Genomic DNA, 16,626 nt, shown 5'->3' on the forward strand with positions numbered 1-16,626 from the left:
TGGTAATTCTTTTATATATCATACTATGGTCTTGCAAGAATAATACTTAGAAATTTCAATAATGGCCTTAGATGTAAGGATAGGCTTTCTATTAGGATTGCTGTCATAGGACTGCTGAAGAGTCCCTCAGAGAAAACAGTTTTCGCTGTCAAAGCAGCAAGCTAGGAAGAAGTCTTATATGAAACTCCATGCTGGTTCTTTCTGTTGTAGAATAAACAATGGCCAGTGACGACACGCAATCTCATATTTCTCTTCTGTATTAAGATACAGAAGAAAAAAAAAAAAACAAACCAAGAAGGAAAATATTTTGGAAGTGGTAATGTATTAAATGTGCAGTAAACTTAATAGCCTGCAGTGTCATCCAATGAAAAATGATGTAATAGCTATTTTATATACCTATTTTGGCATATGAAAACTAAAATACCAGGCATATTTTATGTTTTTATGTTGAAAGGCACCTTGTCATCACCAAAAGCAGTAATAGTCTCTTCTACAAAGGACAAAGAAATACCTTTTGAAAAATAATGAATACACTGCTAGATACTCTTTAGACCACAAGAGCATCACATGAAAAATAAGTAAAAGTAACCAAATTGTTAAAGGTGATTGAATCACTTACTTTTGAAGAATGTTTTAAAAATATTTTGTCTTTAATTGCGCGGGGAGTGGGTGGGGGCAACATTTACATCTGAACAAGCAAGAACAAAGGGCAAAAAGGTAGTGGTAAAGAGTTTGCTACTGGAAGAGGGGTACATACCACTTTGTAAGAAGTGGCTACAGACATGAAAAGAATAAATTATTTTCTATATCACCATAGTCAGGACAAGGAATAAAAGGCTTAAAATTGCTACAGCAGAAAATTTGACTTGAATGTCTGGAACTAGTATCTCTGAGCAAGCACAGAACATTGCTGAGGATAGTTGGTGGAATTCTAATTACTGGGAATTTGTAAGAACAAGTTGTACAAGCACCTGCCAGGAACAATGCACACAGCTGGTAAAGCCTTTGGTCAACAGACTAGACAAAGCTTCAGTGTCCTATGTAGTCTTATTTTCTACAATTCCTGTAATATACTGCTATATGTCAATGCAATTTAGTGCCAAGACTATAGTTACACAGGGAACTTCCATTTTCTCATTTGTTACTTAAAGAAATTCCCCCAGAAGCTCGCTGTGCCAGTCATCAATGTGATGGAGACTCCTACTAGCCCTATGCCAGCAACAGAATATTGAAGTTCAAAAATAAACTGATCAGTTGCATATTATCTGATCTAACAATCATGCTTTTATGTTCTGTAGTTTTTACTAAACCACTAAGCTTCTGGTCATCTCCCTTCTCTTTCCTTCTGTCATCCTCTTCTCCAACCTCTTCCCTTCTCAACCTCGATGGCCTACCACATTTCTTCCCTTGCTCATAATCTGTTCCTTGGTCCAGCTCTCCCTATTTATCCCCAACTGGTTCTTAGATATCTGTCATCTTCCACACACTTGCTGCTCATGCCCTTCTTCAAGGATCTTTTCCCCTAAACTCCCTTGCCCCAAATCCCTGTTACTGACCATCTACTCTACTGCTACTCTCCATCTCTGCTGCATACTTCAGAAAATGATTAGGACCATAAGCAGTCATGAAAGTGACTCAAGGAAAGATGAATGCAAGTGACAAAGCTTCTCTGCTGTCACATAATTACATGTGCCCCATACCAAATGGTGCTAACGGAGCATAAGTATCCCTTTGCAAGAAACACTTCACCTACTTCTACACATGATGCAGCACTGTGATAATTACCTGCATGTTATCACAGCCTGAGCAAGAAGCAATACAACTACTTGCCTCAGCAGCAGTACCTCATGGCATAGCTCTTTGCTCTCTAGCTAGAAGTTCATTCAGTCATCACTTGAAAATGTCACCAGTGCAGTGACAACTTAAAATTAAGACAACTAAATGTAGGTTTCTCTATGTAGACACCTAAACCCTACTGTAATCTTCAGAAATCTAGTCATTACAGTCAATGGAGCCTAAAAAGTGAGTTCAGCACAAACTAAACACCTACTCGGTGGTTAGCTGAAGGCTCCACTGACTGTATAGACGGCCGCTGTATATAACGCAGTTTGGACACCGCACCAGCACATGCAGCCACATGCACGTGTCTTGATCTGGAACCGAGTCCCACTCAGGTTGTTCTCCTCACTCCCTGACATTACTGTTAGTTGATGACTCGTACTCCCGCAGGCTGTTTGGAAGCCAGTAGCGTGAACACTGAAGGACTCAGGAAATGGCTCATGCCTTCCTTTCAGGATCTGATCTCACAGAAAGCTTCAGAGCAGTGAAGGAATAGCATCAGAGGAAACCCTGCTCAGGTCTAAAGATCTGGACCAGAATATGCCACCCGCTTTGAGACAAGTGGAGATACAGTAGCAAACAGGGACTGGGCAGGGGACGGATAATGAAATTTAGTGGCCAAACTCAAACATCTCTCCACTGATTATTAGCCAGCATGTGCATGTGTGAACTAATATTTTGTAGCTGTTAATACTACATGCTCTTGCAGAGGAAAAAATATACAGTAAGTTTGCAATAAAAGCTTTTTCTTTTTTTCATTTAAACACTGGAAAAAAATAATCAAAGAAATCAGTGCAAAGTACATCTTGTGAGCTACTGAATCTTTCTTGAAACCTTCCAAAATCAATTTTTAGAAAGGCATTTCCAAAATGAGTTTTCCTAAAGCAAAATTTCATCTAAGTGGTGTAATTTCAGAAAAACTACAAGTGATTAAAACCAGTGCCTTGTGATAATTACCAGTGCTATTATTAGCTTTTTCTGTAAAAACAAAAGGCTGGTAATATTAAAAAAATAAAGTTCTGTAAATCTTCATCTGAAGCAGATCTGCCTTTTTCTCTTAAGTAACTGTCCAGACAAACAGCATCAGGCAAAAAATTTTGCAACTTCTTTGTGGATTTTATTCACAGAATTATAATGCAAATATAATTTATTGATACTTTACAACTTTTAATGCAAAAAGCTGCCCAAAGAAATAACAACCAAGGAATGAAACTTTTCTAGAATTTCTAGACAAATATCCTCAAATGATCAAATGTCTGTATGGTCCTGTATAACTGAGCAGAACACAAGGCTTGAAATTGGTGTAACATGCCAAGTAAGCCAATTATGTTAATGCAGTAAGTGCATCCAAACCAATTACACAAAGTAACAAGGAAAAAACCATATGGAAAAAAAAGCGATGACTAGTACATGGCAAAGAATTGATTACATCTGACTATAAGTCCAAAGCAATCCAGAACAAACTGGTAGAAATATTATATCAGAAATAACTAGTGATAATACCTCTGTAATGGAGCAAATGAATCCTCTGTAGCCTCCACAGAAGAGGGGGCAGGTAAGTCAGCTCTCCATTTCACATTTTCATCTGAACTACAAAACATCAGCCAGGCTAAGGAAAACCTTATTCTCCTAAAAGATCAGACACTGCTGACCTGCCTGATTAGACATCAGCCTGATATCTCAAAACAGTTAATACTTCATTAGCCAGAACTGGACAAAAATATGGAACACTAGCGTAATTATCTTTCATGATTAATATGCTTTTTTTATCCGAAAGATACACCATGCACTTGGCATCTTAACAAATAGCAAGTTACTTTTAAGTGGGTCTCCGATATTGTCTACACTGTAAAGACTTCACTAGTTGTTTTCTGAAAAGATCACTTAAAGGACAGGGTACGTTTAGCACAACACATAGCATGAATTGGTCTGTCCTTGCTGACATACTCTGAGCCTCTGATCAAAGGATACATGTACATTTTTGTTCCTGAGCAAAGTAAGAGGGAGATAACATCATGCTGCTATTAAAAATCCCAGGACAATTAGTGTTTATCTCTAAAAACCCGAATGCACTTTCATACACTTAACGCAAATACTCTCTTAGTCCTGCGCCTTGTAAAAAGTTGGGAGCAGATATTCTACAATTTTGTGATTTTATCCTGACACAATAGACATGTCAGGTGGAAGGACACCACAAACAGAGAGCTTGTTAGCCGACGTGCAACTGTGGCCAGGAAGAAATCTCAACTGGGATTAGCTCAGGCAGTGTTCCCCTCATTCTTGCTGCCCTTTTCTCCTCTTCCTCCTATTCCCTTTCCTAAGTCCTCTGCTCTCTTTCTTATGTTTGGAGCCTAGGAAAAGTGGTGGAGTGGGAGGGCAGGCTTACCTGCTGCACTGGAGCTGGCACCTTGGACCTCTCCTGCGCAATGATAGTGATGACTGACATCCTGGTTGCTCTAACTTGGAGGTCTGGGAGGAAGGGTGCCTTCCACATAGGCTAAACTGCCTTGCTTTAAAATGTTCGGAAACTAATGCTGTAGGATTCATAGTCAATGGAGAGGGGCATTTGCCTCCTCTGTAATTACGAGAGTCCATATTACACTATTAGCATGAGTATTTCTTGTTAAACGTGTCTTCTAATGAAATATTTATTTCCTCAGAAATGGCGAGCCGATAATGTCTCCATCTCTCCGAGGGCGCGGGAAGCGAACATGAGGATACACAGACATTGCTTCCTATCTAACAAACCACCTCATAAGTGGGGTTTAGTTCTTGTCATTAGATTATTTATTTATTTATTCCTATTGTCATTGTAATGTTAAGGGAGCATTCCCAGTGGCTTCCTCTATCTTGCATCTGCTACTACTGGCACATAAAACAGAAAGCAGCTAGGGCTCTGGCTTTTAGTTAATTACTTCATAAGGCATAAGGATTCAAGACAAACTATGGTCTTCACAGCCACCTTGAGGACACATGGTCCCCAGTTTTTTAATTGAAAACTACACTGGAACAATCCTGCTGCACTGACTCTACGTTGTGCTTAACACTAGCAGGTAAGTTTTATTTAAGTTTTGAACAAAGTTTAAATAAAAGCCGTAAGTATATAGCTGTAGAGGTTATAACTATGTAATGATATCACCTTATTTTTCTCCCACGTTGACAAAAATAGACAAGTGGGGGGTGCCATCTCTAAACCTAATCTGAAATAAAAACCTTCTCATGTGACACAGTCTCATAGTCACTAGCAGAAAAGGCTCATCCTGCCAGTTCTCCATCTTAAACTGTCAAAATCTAAAGAAGCAATTTCCAGGAGAGCCATACGCTTTATTTTCTAAATACCCTCCTATCCCTGCTGCGATACAAATTCAGTAGTATTGCTCTTGGCAACTTGCGGATGGGCACCTTAAAAGACAATGATAAGTAGATACTGACAATCATGGTCTGTAAAAGTTTTCTAATTAATTTTGTGACCTTCTGTTTTACTAATTCCCACCACCCCCTCTCTCAAATACTCCGACCTTTCCAGTCCAAGTTTCAAAGTTTCAGTTACGGGCTGAAAAACATACATATGTATTACTAAACCAACTACTTTTACCTGGAATTCAAAATTTGCTCAAGTAATTGTCCTCCCTCCTCATACGAGGCCCATATCATTACCCAAATTAGTTTTTGAAATTGTGTTGCCTCTCACTGGGCGCTCAAATGAGAATTTGATGATGATGAAAAACTCCTGTCATTGTCCTGTTGTTTAGGAAGCTCATTAGGTGAGATACAGATAGCATAGGTGATCCTCTTGTTTTATGGGCTTCTACAAATGATAACTTAGAAGGTATAAAAACAAGTAACTGCATCTAGACAATTTAAAGCCAGTAGCACTACAATAATTAAAAGATCTTTCTAAACTGTACTGGTAGAACAGGCAAAACCTCTATAATCAACTTATCTGGGGAAGCAATCAGATAATAAAAACTGAGGCATTTTAGGCACTAATAAAGCTGTGGAATCTAATGACTGTAATAAAACTTTAGCTGCAGTTATTCCAGAACAATTTCCCTTGCAGTAAAAAGTATTTTACAGGTTTTTCTGTCTGAAATTACTGTTGGTTGGTTAGATGTTGCTCATAAGAAACAACTGCAGAATGATAATTTTATTTCTGGCATGTATTTCCATCATTCACCTCTCCCTTTCATCACGAAGTCTTTCGGCTTCATTCAAAGGCTAGAATCAAGCAACCCTTTGACAAGACCAGAAATAAATTTCTTCATCGGCTTTCTGTACAAATATACACACTAATATTCTAATGTTCTATACTTTCAGTTCAGCATGGTGTTATGCAGCAGTTTTGGACTTTGAGAACTACACTTCTATGATGTACAACATTGGTCATTCTGCCCACAGCTCATATGTGATGCCGGCTACAATTTAGTATGTAAGTAAATCAATAGGCAGTATGTATACCCTTAAAAGTAGAGCTTGCAAGGGTGGAACTCAGCCCACTTAACGTGAGGTGACAATGCTGGAGGTGAGCTAAGCTCGTAAGCTCTTCCTACAGCCAGTGGGGCTCTGGTTAAGGTTCTCAATGGAGTTTAGGGGACAACTCATCTCACCCTGCAGCAAAAACCTACATTTAGCTAGAAGAACAGCACTTTAGCCACCACAGGTTATACAGTTTATATCTCTGCTGGTACTGCAATGGAATCCTACATATCCTATTCAAAGGTAAATACCTTGAGTAAACCAAGGTGAATGCTGACCCTGGTATCAGAATGACACTTCAGGGCCACTTGTGGAACAACATTGTCCTAAGCCTGGCTTATGTATACCTCTGTCCCTGATGCAACACAACTGAGTGCTCCAACCAAATAGCATTTTCACTTTCATGTTTTATCAGTTTTGAAAAGTGAAAAATTATTATTGCAATGTTGCTGATGTTCAGTGTATGAAAGAAACACGGTCACTGCAGAAAATGATTGTTCCAGTTTTTATATCCATTCTTCACCAATATAAATGAATATTCAATATATGCCAATATAAGCCAAAGTAGAAAAATGAAACTCCTTACTTGAATTTAGATTTTGTTAGCCTGTGATCAAAACCAACTAAAACCACCTTATATGGAAAGAAGTCTTATGGATGTGGTATTTATGCCCTGGATTGTAATACCTGTGAAACATTTTAAAAGAATTATTTCTCAGATTCAGCTGAAACATCCATCCCATTTAAATTACTTCTGCAAGTATAAAGTCTGATCACATTCTTAAGAAGATAAAGACTCCTTCTCAATTAAAAATAACAGAGAAAACTTGAAGTAATAGTACACTACAAACAAGTTTTGTTTAGTTTTTGTTTCTTTAGAAGAGTTTCTGGAGGAGTTTCTTTTAATACAGAAGACATTTCAGTGAGACTTTTAATAAACAATGAAATATTATTAAAAAACTGACATTTACAGAATTATTAAGACATTTTGTTAACAAAGTACTATGAAGACTGCAGCTGTGAAAAATGTTAATGTTGTAAGATCCACTCAAAGCTGTAACTAGTTTCTGCACAGAAAACTGTGTTTCAGGGCTTGTATGTTGAAATATCTAAAAAAAAAAATTAAAAAAATGCAGACTTGCACATACATCTCTGTGCGCTGTCAGAACCATATGCAATCCCTAAACCCAAGCCAAACATGAATTTTCAAATTCCCAACTCCTTAGATTTCTGAGTTTTCTACATATCCCAGACAGCCACAGTACAGTATTTTTTTAAATACAACTCTCTTCAATTTATTCCTGCATCTTATCAGGGTAATTTAAAATAAACCAATTCAATAGTACTTCGAGCCACCTTCTATGACTAGAATATCTATAGCTAGACACTTTTATTGAAAGTGAGAACTTACACAGTTCAAACTGTGAAAACTTAAAATATTTCAACAAAATCCAACTTGTCTGAAAACCACACAAGCAGTTTAGCTATAAACAAATTTCATAAAAACTGCAGGGTTGTTTTTCCCTGTAGGATGCAAAATTTTATCAATTTAACCTGGAAAACAAACCCAGCCCTTTTTCCAACTTACAGAAATCCTATAGTCTGCAATGGCAGCACTCAGCAGGAGCATTTATTTAGTTGCTCAGTGTTTAAAATGGAACAAAGCCACACAGCACTTTGGGTGCAAAAGGAAAGTGGCTCCACCTTGTCATACTTTCAAGCCATAACATTCTCTTACAAGTTCTGATTAATAAAGCTGCATAATAGTAATTCTGTACATTTTCATTTTCTTACACAAGCTAGTATTTTTACCTGTGAATGCTTTTTACCCATACTGGACAGCTACTGTATGTCATTTTATTCTACTGTTCTAACAGGTCAATAAAACTAGTAGTGCATAATGGTGGGTTTTACTACTATCAAGTATGTAAGCCCAGTGCAGTAAGGTATCTCCTGCCAAATCTATCCTTTTATAAATGGAAATGTGGATATAATTGCCTTGCTTTCCAAGTAAACTGGCTAATGGTATGTTTACTTTTAAAATGTAATGCTTACATTTGACATATTGAATACTTGAATAAAATGTTTAAAGTCTGCCAGTTGTGGAAACTTATATTTAAAATACAAATACACAAAACCAAACCCAATAAACCTTACCAAAATATCACAAAAGTGGCATTGCTATGTACTCAAATATAAAATAACAGCCACATAGAAAAATGGAAGCAGAGAATGAAAAAGGAGCAGCAGACACCAGCAGTCACTGAATCCCTGTTCCTCCGCCTAGAAGCAGCGCTGGAGCTACTTAGAGCAGGCACCACTCAGTAGGCCGTCCCCGAGTGAAAAGGATGCAGGGCACAGGCCCCGAGGTTCTTGCGCATTGCCAGCTGTACTAGTGTAGGGAGGGTCAGGTACAAACCGTGATCCCAGCGAGGGAGGTTGTGCAAGCTTCCTGCAGGGATAGGGAACGCACGGGGCCAGCACCAGTGTCATCGTAGGGAGAACAGATTCACGGTGCCCTTCGCAAAACCTCGCTTTTCCACCAAACCTGCCTCTGCCTGTTCTCACCTAAACTAAGCCAGACGTACACCCTCACTGCACAAGGACTGATTCTAGTGCCACCTGCCTCTCCAGCCTTCGGACAGCAGGCAGTACGGAACCCGGCTTTTGGGGCAGTACGGAACCCGGCTTTTGGGGCCGCACAGCCCAGGTTGCCTCTCGCCCAGAGGAGCCTGGTGAAGCTGTGACCTCCAGAGTCCTAAACTAGGAGTACAACACTAAACATTTTACTCCTGAAACGGCAGAAGTTTTTAACAGCAGCCTGTGACAACGTAAGAGGGGAATACATTGATGTCAGCTTTGGAAACAACTGTGCGTTTACTCACAAAAGCAGATAAACTGGAACTGAATAAACATCCAGAGTGTACCTACATAAGATGTACAGGAGCCAAGCTTCACTACTATTTAATCCGGTTCAAATCGGTCCTCCCAGAAAGCATGCTTTTGAATTTCAGAAGAACAGAATGTTACTTTCAGACTTACCTTTTTCTGTTTTGTCTTGTTCAGTTTCTTTTTCACTTTTCCCTAGAATAGTAAAAATATAATTTCACTGAAATACATTTATGGTAACAGTTTATGATAAGAAAGATACAAGAAAATTACAGCTTATACTCAATATAATTGGGCTAATAGGACTTTTTTGTTTCATATTTAGTTTTTAAGGTAACCATAGATTACTGTCTGAACTATATAGTTACATAAAAGGTCTTTCTCTGCAGATACCTCAAATATTACATTATTGCTTCTGTCACAAAATATTTCATAAACTTCCCCCTTTTGATATTTGGTAGATTTTGGTGATACACATGATGCAAGCTATTTTGCTAGAAAAAAACCTGTTCACTAATTAAAAACTCTTGGGAATACTAGCTTAATATATATATTTGATTAAAATCCAAAAACCATGAAAATCAATTGGGAACCTAGGTCTCAGAAGTGGCTTGAGCACTTGGAAGCTTTTGTCTTACTTCAACTTTTAAAATAATTTAACCCAGGTGTTTAGTAAACATCTGAATGCACAGGTAAATGTTAACTAAACACAAGACAGTCTGTAGCAAAAGACAGACTACATACTGTACCAAAATCATGTATGTGTATATCCTGAAGGTGGCACATACAGAGACAGGCTTATCCGCTCCTCCTTTTCTCCTTTATAAACACTTTTTGATCCTGCTCTACTCTATAGCATTTAAAGCATCTTGCCTCACAATTCTAACATTATTATTCTGTTTCCCGTTTTGTCCCAATAAGCTTCCAGTATGTCTTCCCAGTAAACTTAATAGAGAATACTAAGAAGAGAGATCAGTTAGCTTTTCAGTTACAGTTATTTTCCCCTCCAACATATACTCTTTAATTTTCAGGTATACTTATACATACAAAAAACAATTTCTAAGTCAATTACAGACATCTTGTCAGAATACTCCATCTTCACATTTTTTTAAACTGACTGCTCAGAAGCATTACATTGTGAATAAAATACACCATGCTGAAAAACATTTCTTTTCTCATGGAGAAACTGGGTTATGGACACACATAAAATCAAACTATTTCACATTCTAATTTCACCCTTTACTACAAGCTGTCAACTGCTACTACTGAATGTTCAGAAAGTACGACTCTGATTTTTATATGCAGCACAAAGCAGAATGACTATTAACTTGATTATGATATGGTAAATTAAATAAATATGGTCACATTGAAAGTCATTCACCTCTTCAATTACATCATAAAATTCAGATTGTCAAGTAAATGGAAAGGAATGACAACAAGATCTATAGAGTCAGTTACATACTATGGGATAACTTGGAGAAGGAATATTATTACTGTAACAGTGTATTAATGAAAGCATTGTTCAGTACTTGCTAAAATGCTAGCTTTTTTGGTTTGGTTTGGTTTTTTTCACATACCACACAATAAATAAAATGGTCACATCTATTTGTATGTCATCAGAAATACTGTATTTTAAAAAAAGCAATAAAAGCAGCTCCAGATGTGACACAGAATAGTTTATATACTTATATTTCTGCTATTTTTACCAACTCAAAGCACATGAACAACTCATTAAAGGACAGTAAACGAGTCCTGCATGATACATCATGCTACATCCCATGATACAGCATGCTACTTAGCCACCCATTTTCCCTGTATCTTTTCCCTTATCAGCAACTCTGATATTCTCACCTGACTCCTTGTCTCGAATTCCCTCTAGGTCATTCAGTGACCCTCTTCCACCCGTCTTGGACATTCATGTTATTTCTGCAACTTCTTTTCCATCACAGGAAGAACAAGGTATGAGCTCATCAGAAGCCTGCTCCTATCTCCCATTTCTTGCCCAGCTTAACATTTCTTTATTACTGAGGCTCATGCAACATATAACATACAGTTGTCTATACCCATTTATGTACTAGGATCAGTTCTCCAAATTCTCTCCCAGACTTTTTCAACCTGCGTTCTGCTAAATTAGCTGCCACTGAATTCACCAAAACCTCTCCAATGATCTTTAAATGCTCCAGCTTCTCCTAGGTAGCTGCTTTTGAAATTCATCAAAACTTGATCTTCTTAGCTCTGAAGATCTTGTTCCTCTCAGCTCTCACCATACTTAACTAAGAATTCACTTCAGCATCATATTCAGCACATACTGCTTTGTTCCCTGCACACTGATCCCTAGCTTACTTTGATGGTGCAAATGGTTTCAATTATGCTATTTCTGACAAAGGTTTAAAAGTGTGCTGTCTCAAGGACAGGGATATGATAGTAATTCCTGAGACAATTTTGTCATCAACTTAACCCAAATATAGCTCAAACAAAAAATTTTCTTAGCTCTTCAAACCACTCTCATCCTTTACTCAATTTCTCTGTTTCCAGCAAAACAAATCTAGATAAAAAATCATAGACAAAACTGTTTAAACCAATCTCCACAGGCTAAGACTGCTATCACTGTGTGATGTATGCACCAAGTATCCCCAAGAAAGTTTCTAATAGAAAGAATAAATTTTTTTTCATATTACATTATGCCTAAATATTTGTGAGTGTATGTGACAATGACCCAAGTCACAATTGAAATGTATTTCAGACCCTGTAGATTTTACATGAATCCCAATCAACACTACAAATGTACAGTACAATTTGTTATCTACATATACATAATTTTTGACACACTTAAAAAATCACACAATGATATTCAGAAAAAAATGACATTTTTCAGTATCTTTCCTATGTTCACTCTTATCTGTTTTCTTTACTTCTTAGAAAGAAGTGTCACGATTTACCTTTTCAATTACTGAGAACGTGAAAAAGTCAATTAAAATTGTAGTAAATTTTCAATATTAAAATAAAACTTTAGTATCCTTCTCTTATTTAAACTTTGCTTTCCTTATTGGTATTTCTTCCTGTGATTTCCAAAAAAGCCACTGAATCCAAGCTTTCTTAGATTCACTGAGATATAGCAAGAAGCAATGTAGCAATGTGAAAATATAAAGAAAGATGTAATCTTTTGACTTTTTCTTAAACTACACTTCTTTATTCAGCAATATTTCATCATAAAAAAATAGAGGTGTTTGAAAACTGAAAAGGTCAAGAAAGATTTTTCTTCTCAAACAGAACTGCACAGACACAACACCCTTGCTAGATTTCCGATTTAAACTATGGACCATAACCTAGAATATTTCTCTATGAAAGGCAGGTATCATACCTCCCACACACATTCGTGTTTGTTGAAGAATGCTATCTCATCCATTTTAAGTTACAAATAGAAATAATGTATCATGGGCAAAATTCAGGCCAAACTAGCTACAGAATAGCTAATACTCCAAAAGAAGAAACACAACACAATTATAGAAGATGCAGACCTGAGTAATACCCATTTCTTTCTCATAATACCATCCAGGAATAAAAATTACTTCTACTTGCTATATTTCTTCCTCCTTGTAAATAATTCTTCCAAATATAAACTTTCAAAATTATTACTTTAAAAAATAATATCACTTAGTAACTGAGGCAAATATTTTTCCCCACAGTTAATATCTACCACGTTTTGGAAAAAATAATGACACTAGAAAGACAAAGATATTCTTCTGTGTTTTATTGCAGCCAAACATTAAAACAGATTAAATATACATTTTTTTAATAGTCTGCTTGTCCTTGCTCAGCTTGGCATATTTTTGTAAACATGAAGCACATAAAATCACATACCCAGTTACAAAATACTTAAAATTTGATCACAGCATAATATACTCTCACAGTCCCATAATTCTACAAATAGGCTGCCACTGTTATATAAAAAGTAATCCATTCACCATTCTAAATTATTCCCAAGCTTCTTCACAAAATATGGCTTTGTAAAAATTATTGCTCTGCAATTCACAATCACAGGTAATTTTACCAGAATATCCCATCCCAAACCACATCACAGTCTAATAATATTATTGCTTTCCTGAAAAGTCTAAAGAAATGACTTTGGGACATCTGTGTTTGTTGATCAGATGTAACACTCACTGATGTGGAGTCTTACTGAAATCCCAAACAAAAAAAGGCAAGCATATATGAAGCCCCTTTCACTGTAAATGTAAGCAAGTAAAAACCTGACTTGAAAACAGTGTTATAGAAATTTAAAATCTCCCAGTCAACCAAAAGGCAACCACTGTTCAGGTTACCAAATTGATTTCTCTTCTTAAAAATTTATCTTATTTTATTTCTTCTAAGCTCCTGTATCAGCCTTGGCAATTTCCTAAAATCACAGCAATTATTCCTGAGCCAAAAAGTAACACATGCAAAATGCCAAAGAATAAAATATGTCTTCGTAATTGTGGAACAGCAGCACAGAACAGGTAAAAAGTACACCTGTTATATTAAAATTCTGAATCACTTGAAGTCTAAATTTCAGACGTACCATTTACAAGAGCATTAACGATTGTAGGTCTTAAATTTTGATATCCTATTTTTCTTGAGGTTGAATTTCCAAAGCTTTTTTCTTTTTTTTTTCTTTAAATAAAATTTACAAGCCAAGTATTTAGGCAAATTTGACTTTTTAAATACTTCACTGAATATAAAGCTTACTAAATCCAGCTTTGAGATCATTAGGTTGGTGGGCAAAACAGAAGAATTTCACTGAACTCAACCCGATTCCAGCAACTCAGTTTTGTTGCAATCTACACTGACTCCTGCCAGGCTATTACATAGTTTCTAGATATTTTTGCTTTACAAATCAAATGTACTTAAATAAAAAGTTCTAATTCACACATAAAGGGTTTCTGAAAAAAGTAATCTGCCCTTTTACTAGTATGAATTAAACATAAACATTTTGTACCTTGTTAGACTATTTTAAAAATCACCTGAAATTCATGTAGTGTAACTGTTGACATAACATCAGTGCAAAGAGATAGAAGTCAAACTTCACAGCATAGTGTGCGCCTGATTAGTGTTTTCAATAAAATGCAGTTAGGCTGTATGCTATATCAGCAGTTATAAAACATTTAAAAATTCATAATATTATACGTTTCATTTGACCAAACTGCTCTGTACATACTGTATGAATCCACAACAAAAGATATATATTAAAATCTGAAAAAATGTACTTGCTGCTACGTTATAAATAGAATATTAACAATTGTTTGAACAGCACATATGAAATGCAGCTCAAAGTTGCAACTCTGTCACAAACACAGAAGAAAAATAATGAATTCACTAAACTTGACCAAGAAAAAAAAACAAAGAGACAGGAATGTAAATTAAACATCCTAGTGTTAAAAAAATCTTACTAAAATGACAGTTGGCTACAACCCATTTACAATATCTTAGTGTTCATTCCCCAAACCCTGAACTGCTTGGTAATTACATCATAAGAACTATTACAACCATCTGCTCCCCTTTTGTAGCGTATGGTTAGGGCTGGTCCTCCTGATGTAGGGACTTTTCTTTTGAAGCTTTAAGTATCTGAAAAAATAAGGGGAAATCTATATTAAAGGACCAACCAAAACACAACTTACTCTAAAACAACAACAACAAAAAATCTTCAATGCCAAAAAATGCAACTTTGTATCAGACTAGTTGATTTTAGAGAGCTATCATTTCTAGGAGCTACCATAATTAATATACACAAAGTTGCTGTATAAAGTGGGAAATATAAACTTTTAAATATTTACTTAAGCAGTAAATTTTTTCTCAGCATATGGCACTTCATTTACCTTGTAAAGGAAATCTAGGCCATGTCACAAATACATTAAAACAAATTTTTTTATTTATTTATTTTTTTTAATCAAGGACACTTACAATTGGAAAAGAGGAGCCAGGGAATGAGGAAGGGTCAAAGTTGAAACTTCTCTACACATAAGGGATTTCAGCAGTTGATAAATAAATGTAGGGTTATAAAAATGTCAAGGATACAAGATGAAAGGGGGGGCGGGGAAGAACCCTTAGATATTTTAAATCTGAACATATACAAGGGGGATCAAAATCCAAATACAGAGTGTAAAGGTATCCCCAAAACTGTAATATTCTTCCTTAAAATATGTCTCCAACAAGTACCATTCTATCACAACCACTGCAATTTATGTGCCAGTGTAAAACAGGATTAGCCAAAAATCCAAAATCAGTAATATTTCAAGCTGGCCTACCATACCACTGAAGTGCATTAGTTTTCAAAAATACGGACTGTAACTGCAGTTAAGATAGCCTACTGATGGAAAGCAATCTTGGTAATAATTTTAGAAGTAAACTTAGAGAACTGGGAAATAGTACCTACAGATACCTCAAGATGCAGTTGCCTAGTATTTTTTTTTTGTGATATGCCCTAAAGTCAGCAAAAACTTCTGACTTGCACTCCAGCATATTCAAATCCCACACCTGATCTCTTCACTGGTGATGTGAGAATGTTCCTCACAGCTAAATTCATCCTCTGAACTATCTCCTGTTTTCTTTCCAAAACAAATAAGTTCCTATGTTGCTGATAAAAATCAAACAACTGCTCCTAATCTGATACAAACTGGTGCCACCATGCTTCAAATGAAGTTGCCTGAATTTATACTGCCGACAAATAAGGACTCTATAGTGATATTTCATAGTATTTTTTACACTGCCTGAAGTTATGTTTATTACATAAATTGATACAACTTTCATATATGTCATGAGCGCATATGTGCATAAAGGTGTTCTTCATTCAGAAGAGAGTTCTTGACTGTCTCTAGTACAGTGAACTTTAATATTATTGCTAAAATAACAGGAAATACTAGCTTTGAATACCTGATGAAATGAAATCACATGACAAAAGAAGAAAAGACTTCTGGCTACAACAACAAAAAAACCCATACTGAATGCTCCATCACAAATAATAATAATAAAAATCCCTGGTAAATATGAATTTCATATTCTAAGAGGAAAACGTGAGAATAATGTTACCTTCCAACTGAAATTTTCACATCTTAAAAGGCAGGTAAACATACTTAATAGTAGGAAAAAATAGTAATTTAATAGTAATAAAATTTTTATTCCTGGTCAGTAGTTTACTTATGTCCCCTGTTTCTTTTCTCAATTTTCAGAGATGCTATTTGAATTCTACTTTATGTGTTGAAACCATAAGCTTTTTACAAAAACTAATAAACAACGATTCTTCTGCCGTCAAAGTGATTCCCACATAACTACACAAATTACTAAAGATTCTTAAGTATGTTGGTACATTGTTGTAGATTTTGTGCTGATCTACTTCCTAAATGAAGAATCATGTACATGGTACTACATGCAATAGTTACTTGTGTGTTT

General features: G+C 36.1%; 1 protein-coding gene across 6 annotated transcripts in view; it reads right to left on the reverse strand.

The window, feature by feature from the left end:
- The window catches only part of ASPH (aspartate beta-hydroxylase), a 121,137-nt gene that overhangs the window by 44,494 nt on the left and 60,017 nt on the right, over positions 1 to 16,626 (reverse strand). For all 6 annotated transcript variants that reach the window (XM_075023353.1, XM_075023349.1, XM_075023348.1 and 3 more), the window contains one exon: positions 9,358 to 9,399. In XM_075023353.1, the coding sequence (XP_074879454.1) occupies positions 9,358 to 9,399 (42 nt within the window). The remainder of the gene's footprint in view (positions 1 to 9,357; positions 9,400 to 16,626) is intronic.

The sequence above is a fragment of the Buteo buteo genome, chromosome 3 (genome assembly GCF_964188355.1).
Source record: "Buteo buteo chromosome 3, bButBut1.hap1.1, whole genome shotgun sequence".
Classification (NCBI taxonomy): Eukaryota; Metazoa; Chordata; class Aves; order Accipitriformes; family Accipitridae; genus Buteo; species Buteo buteo.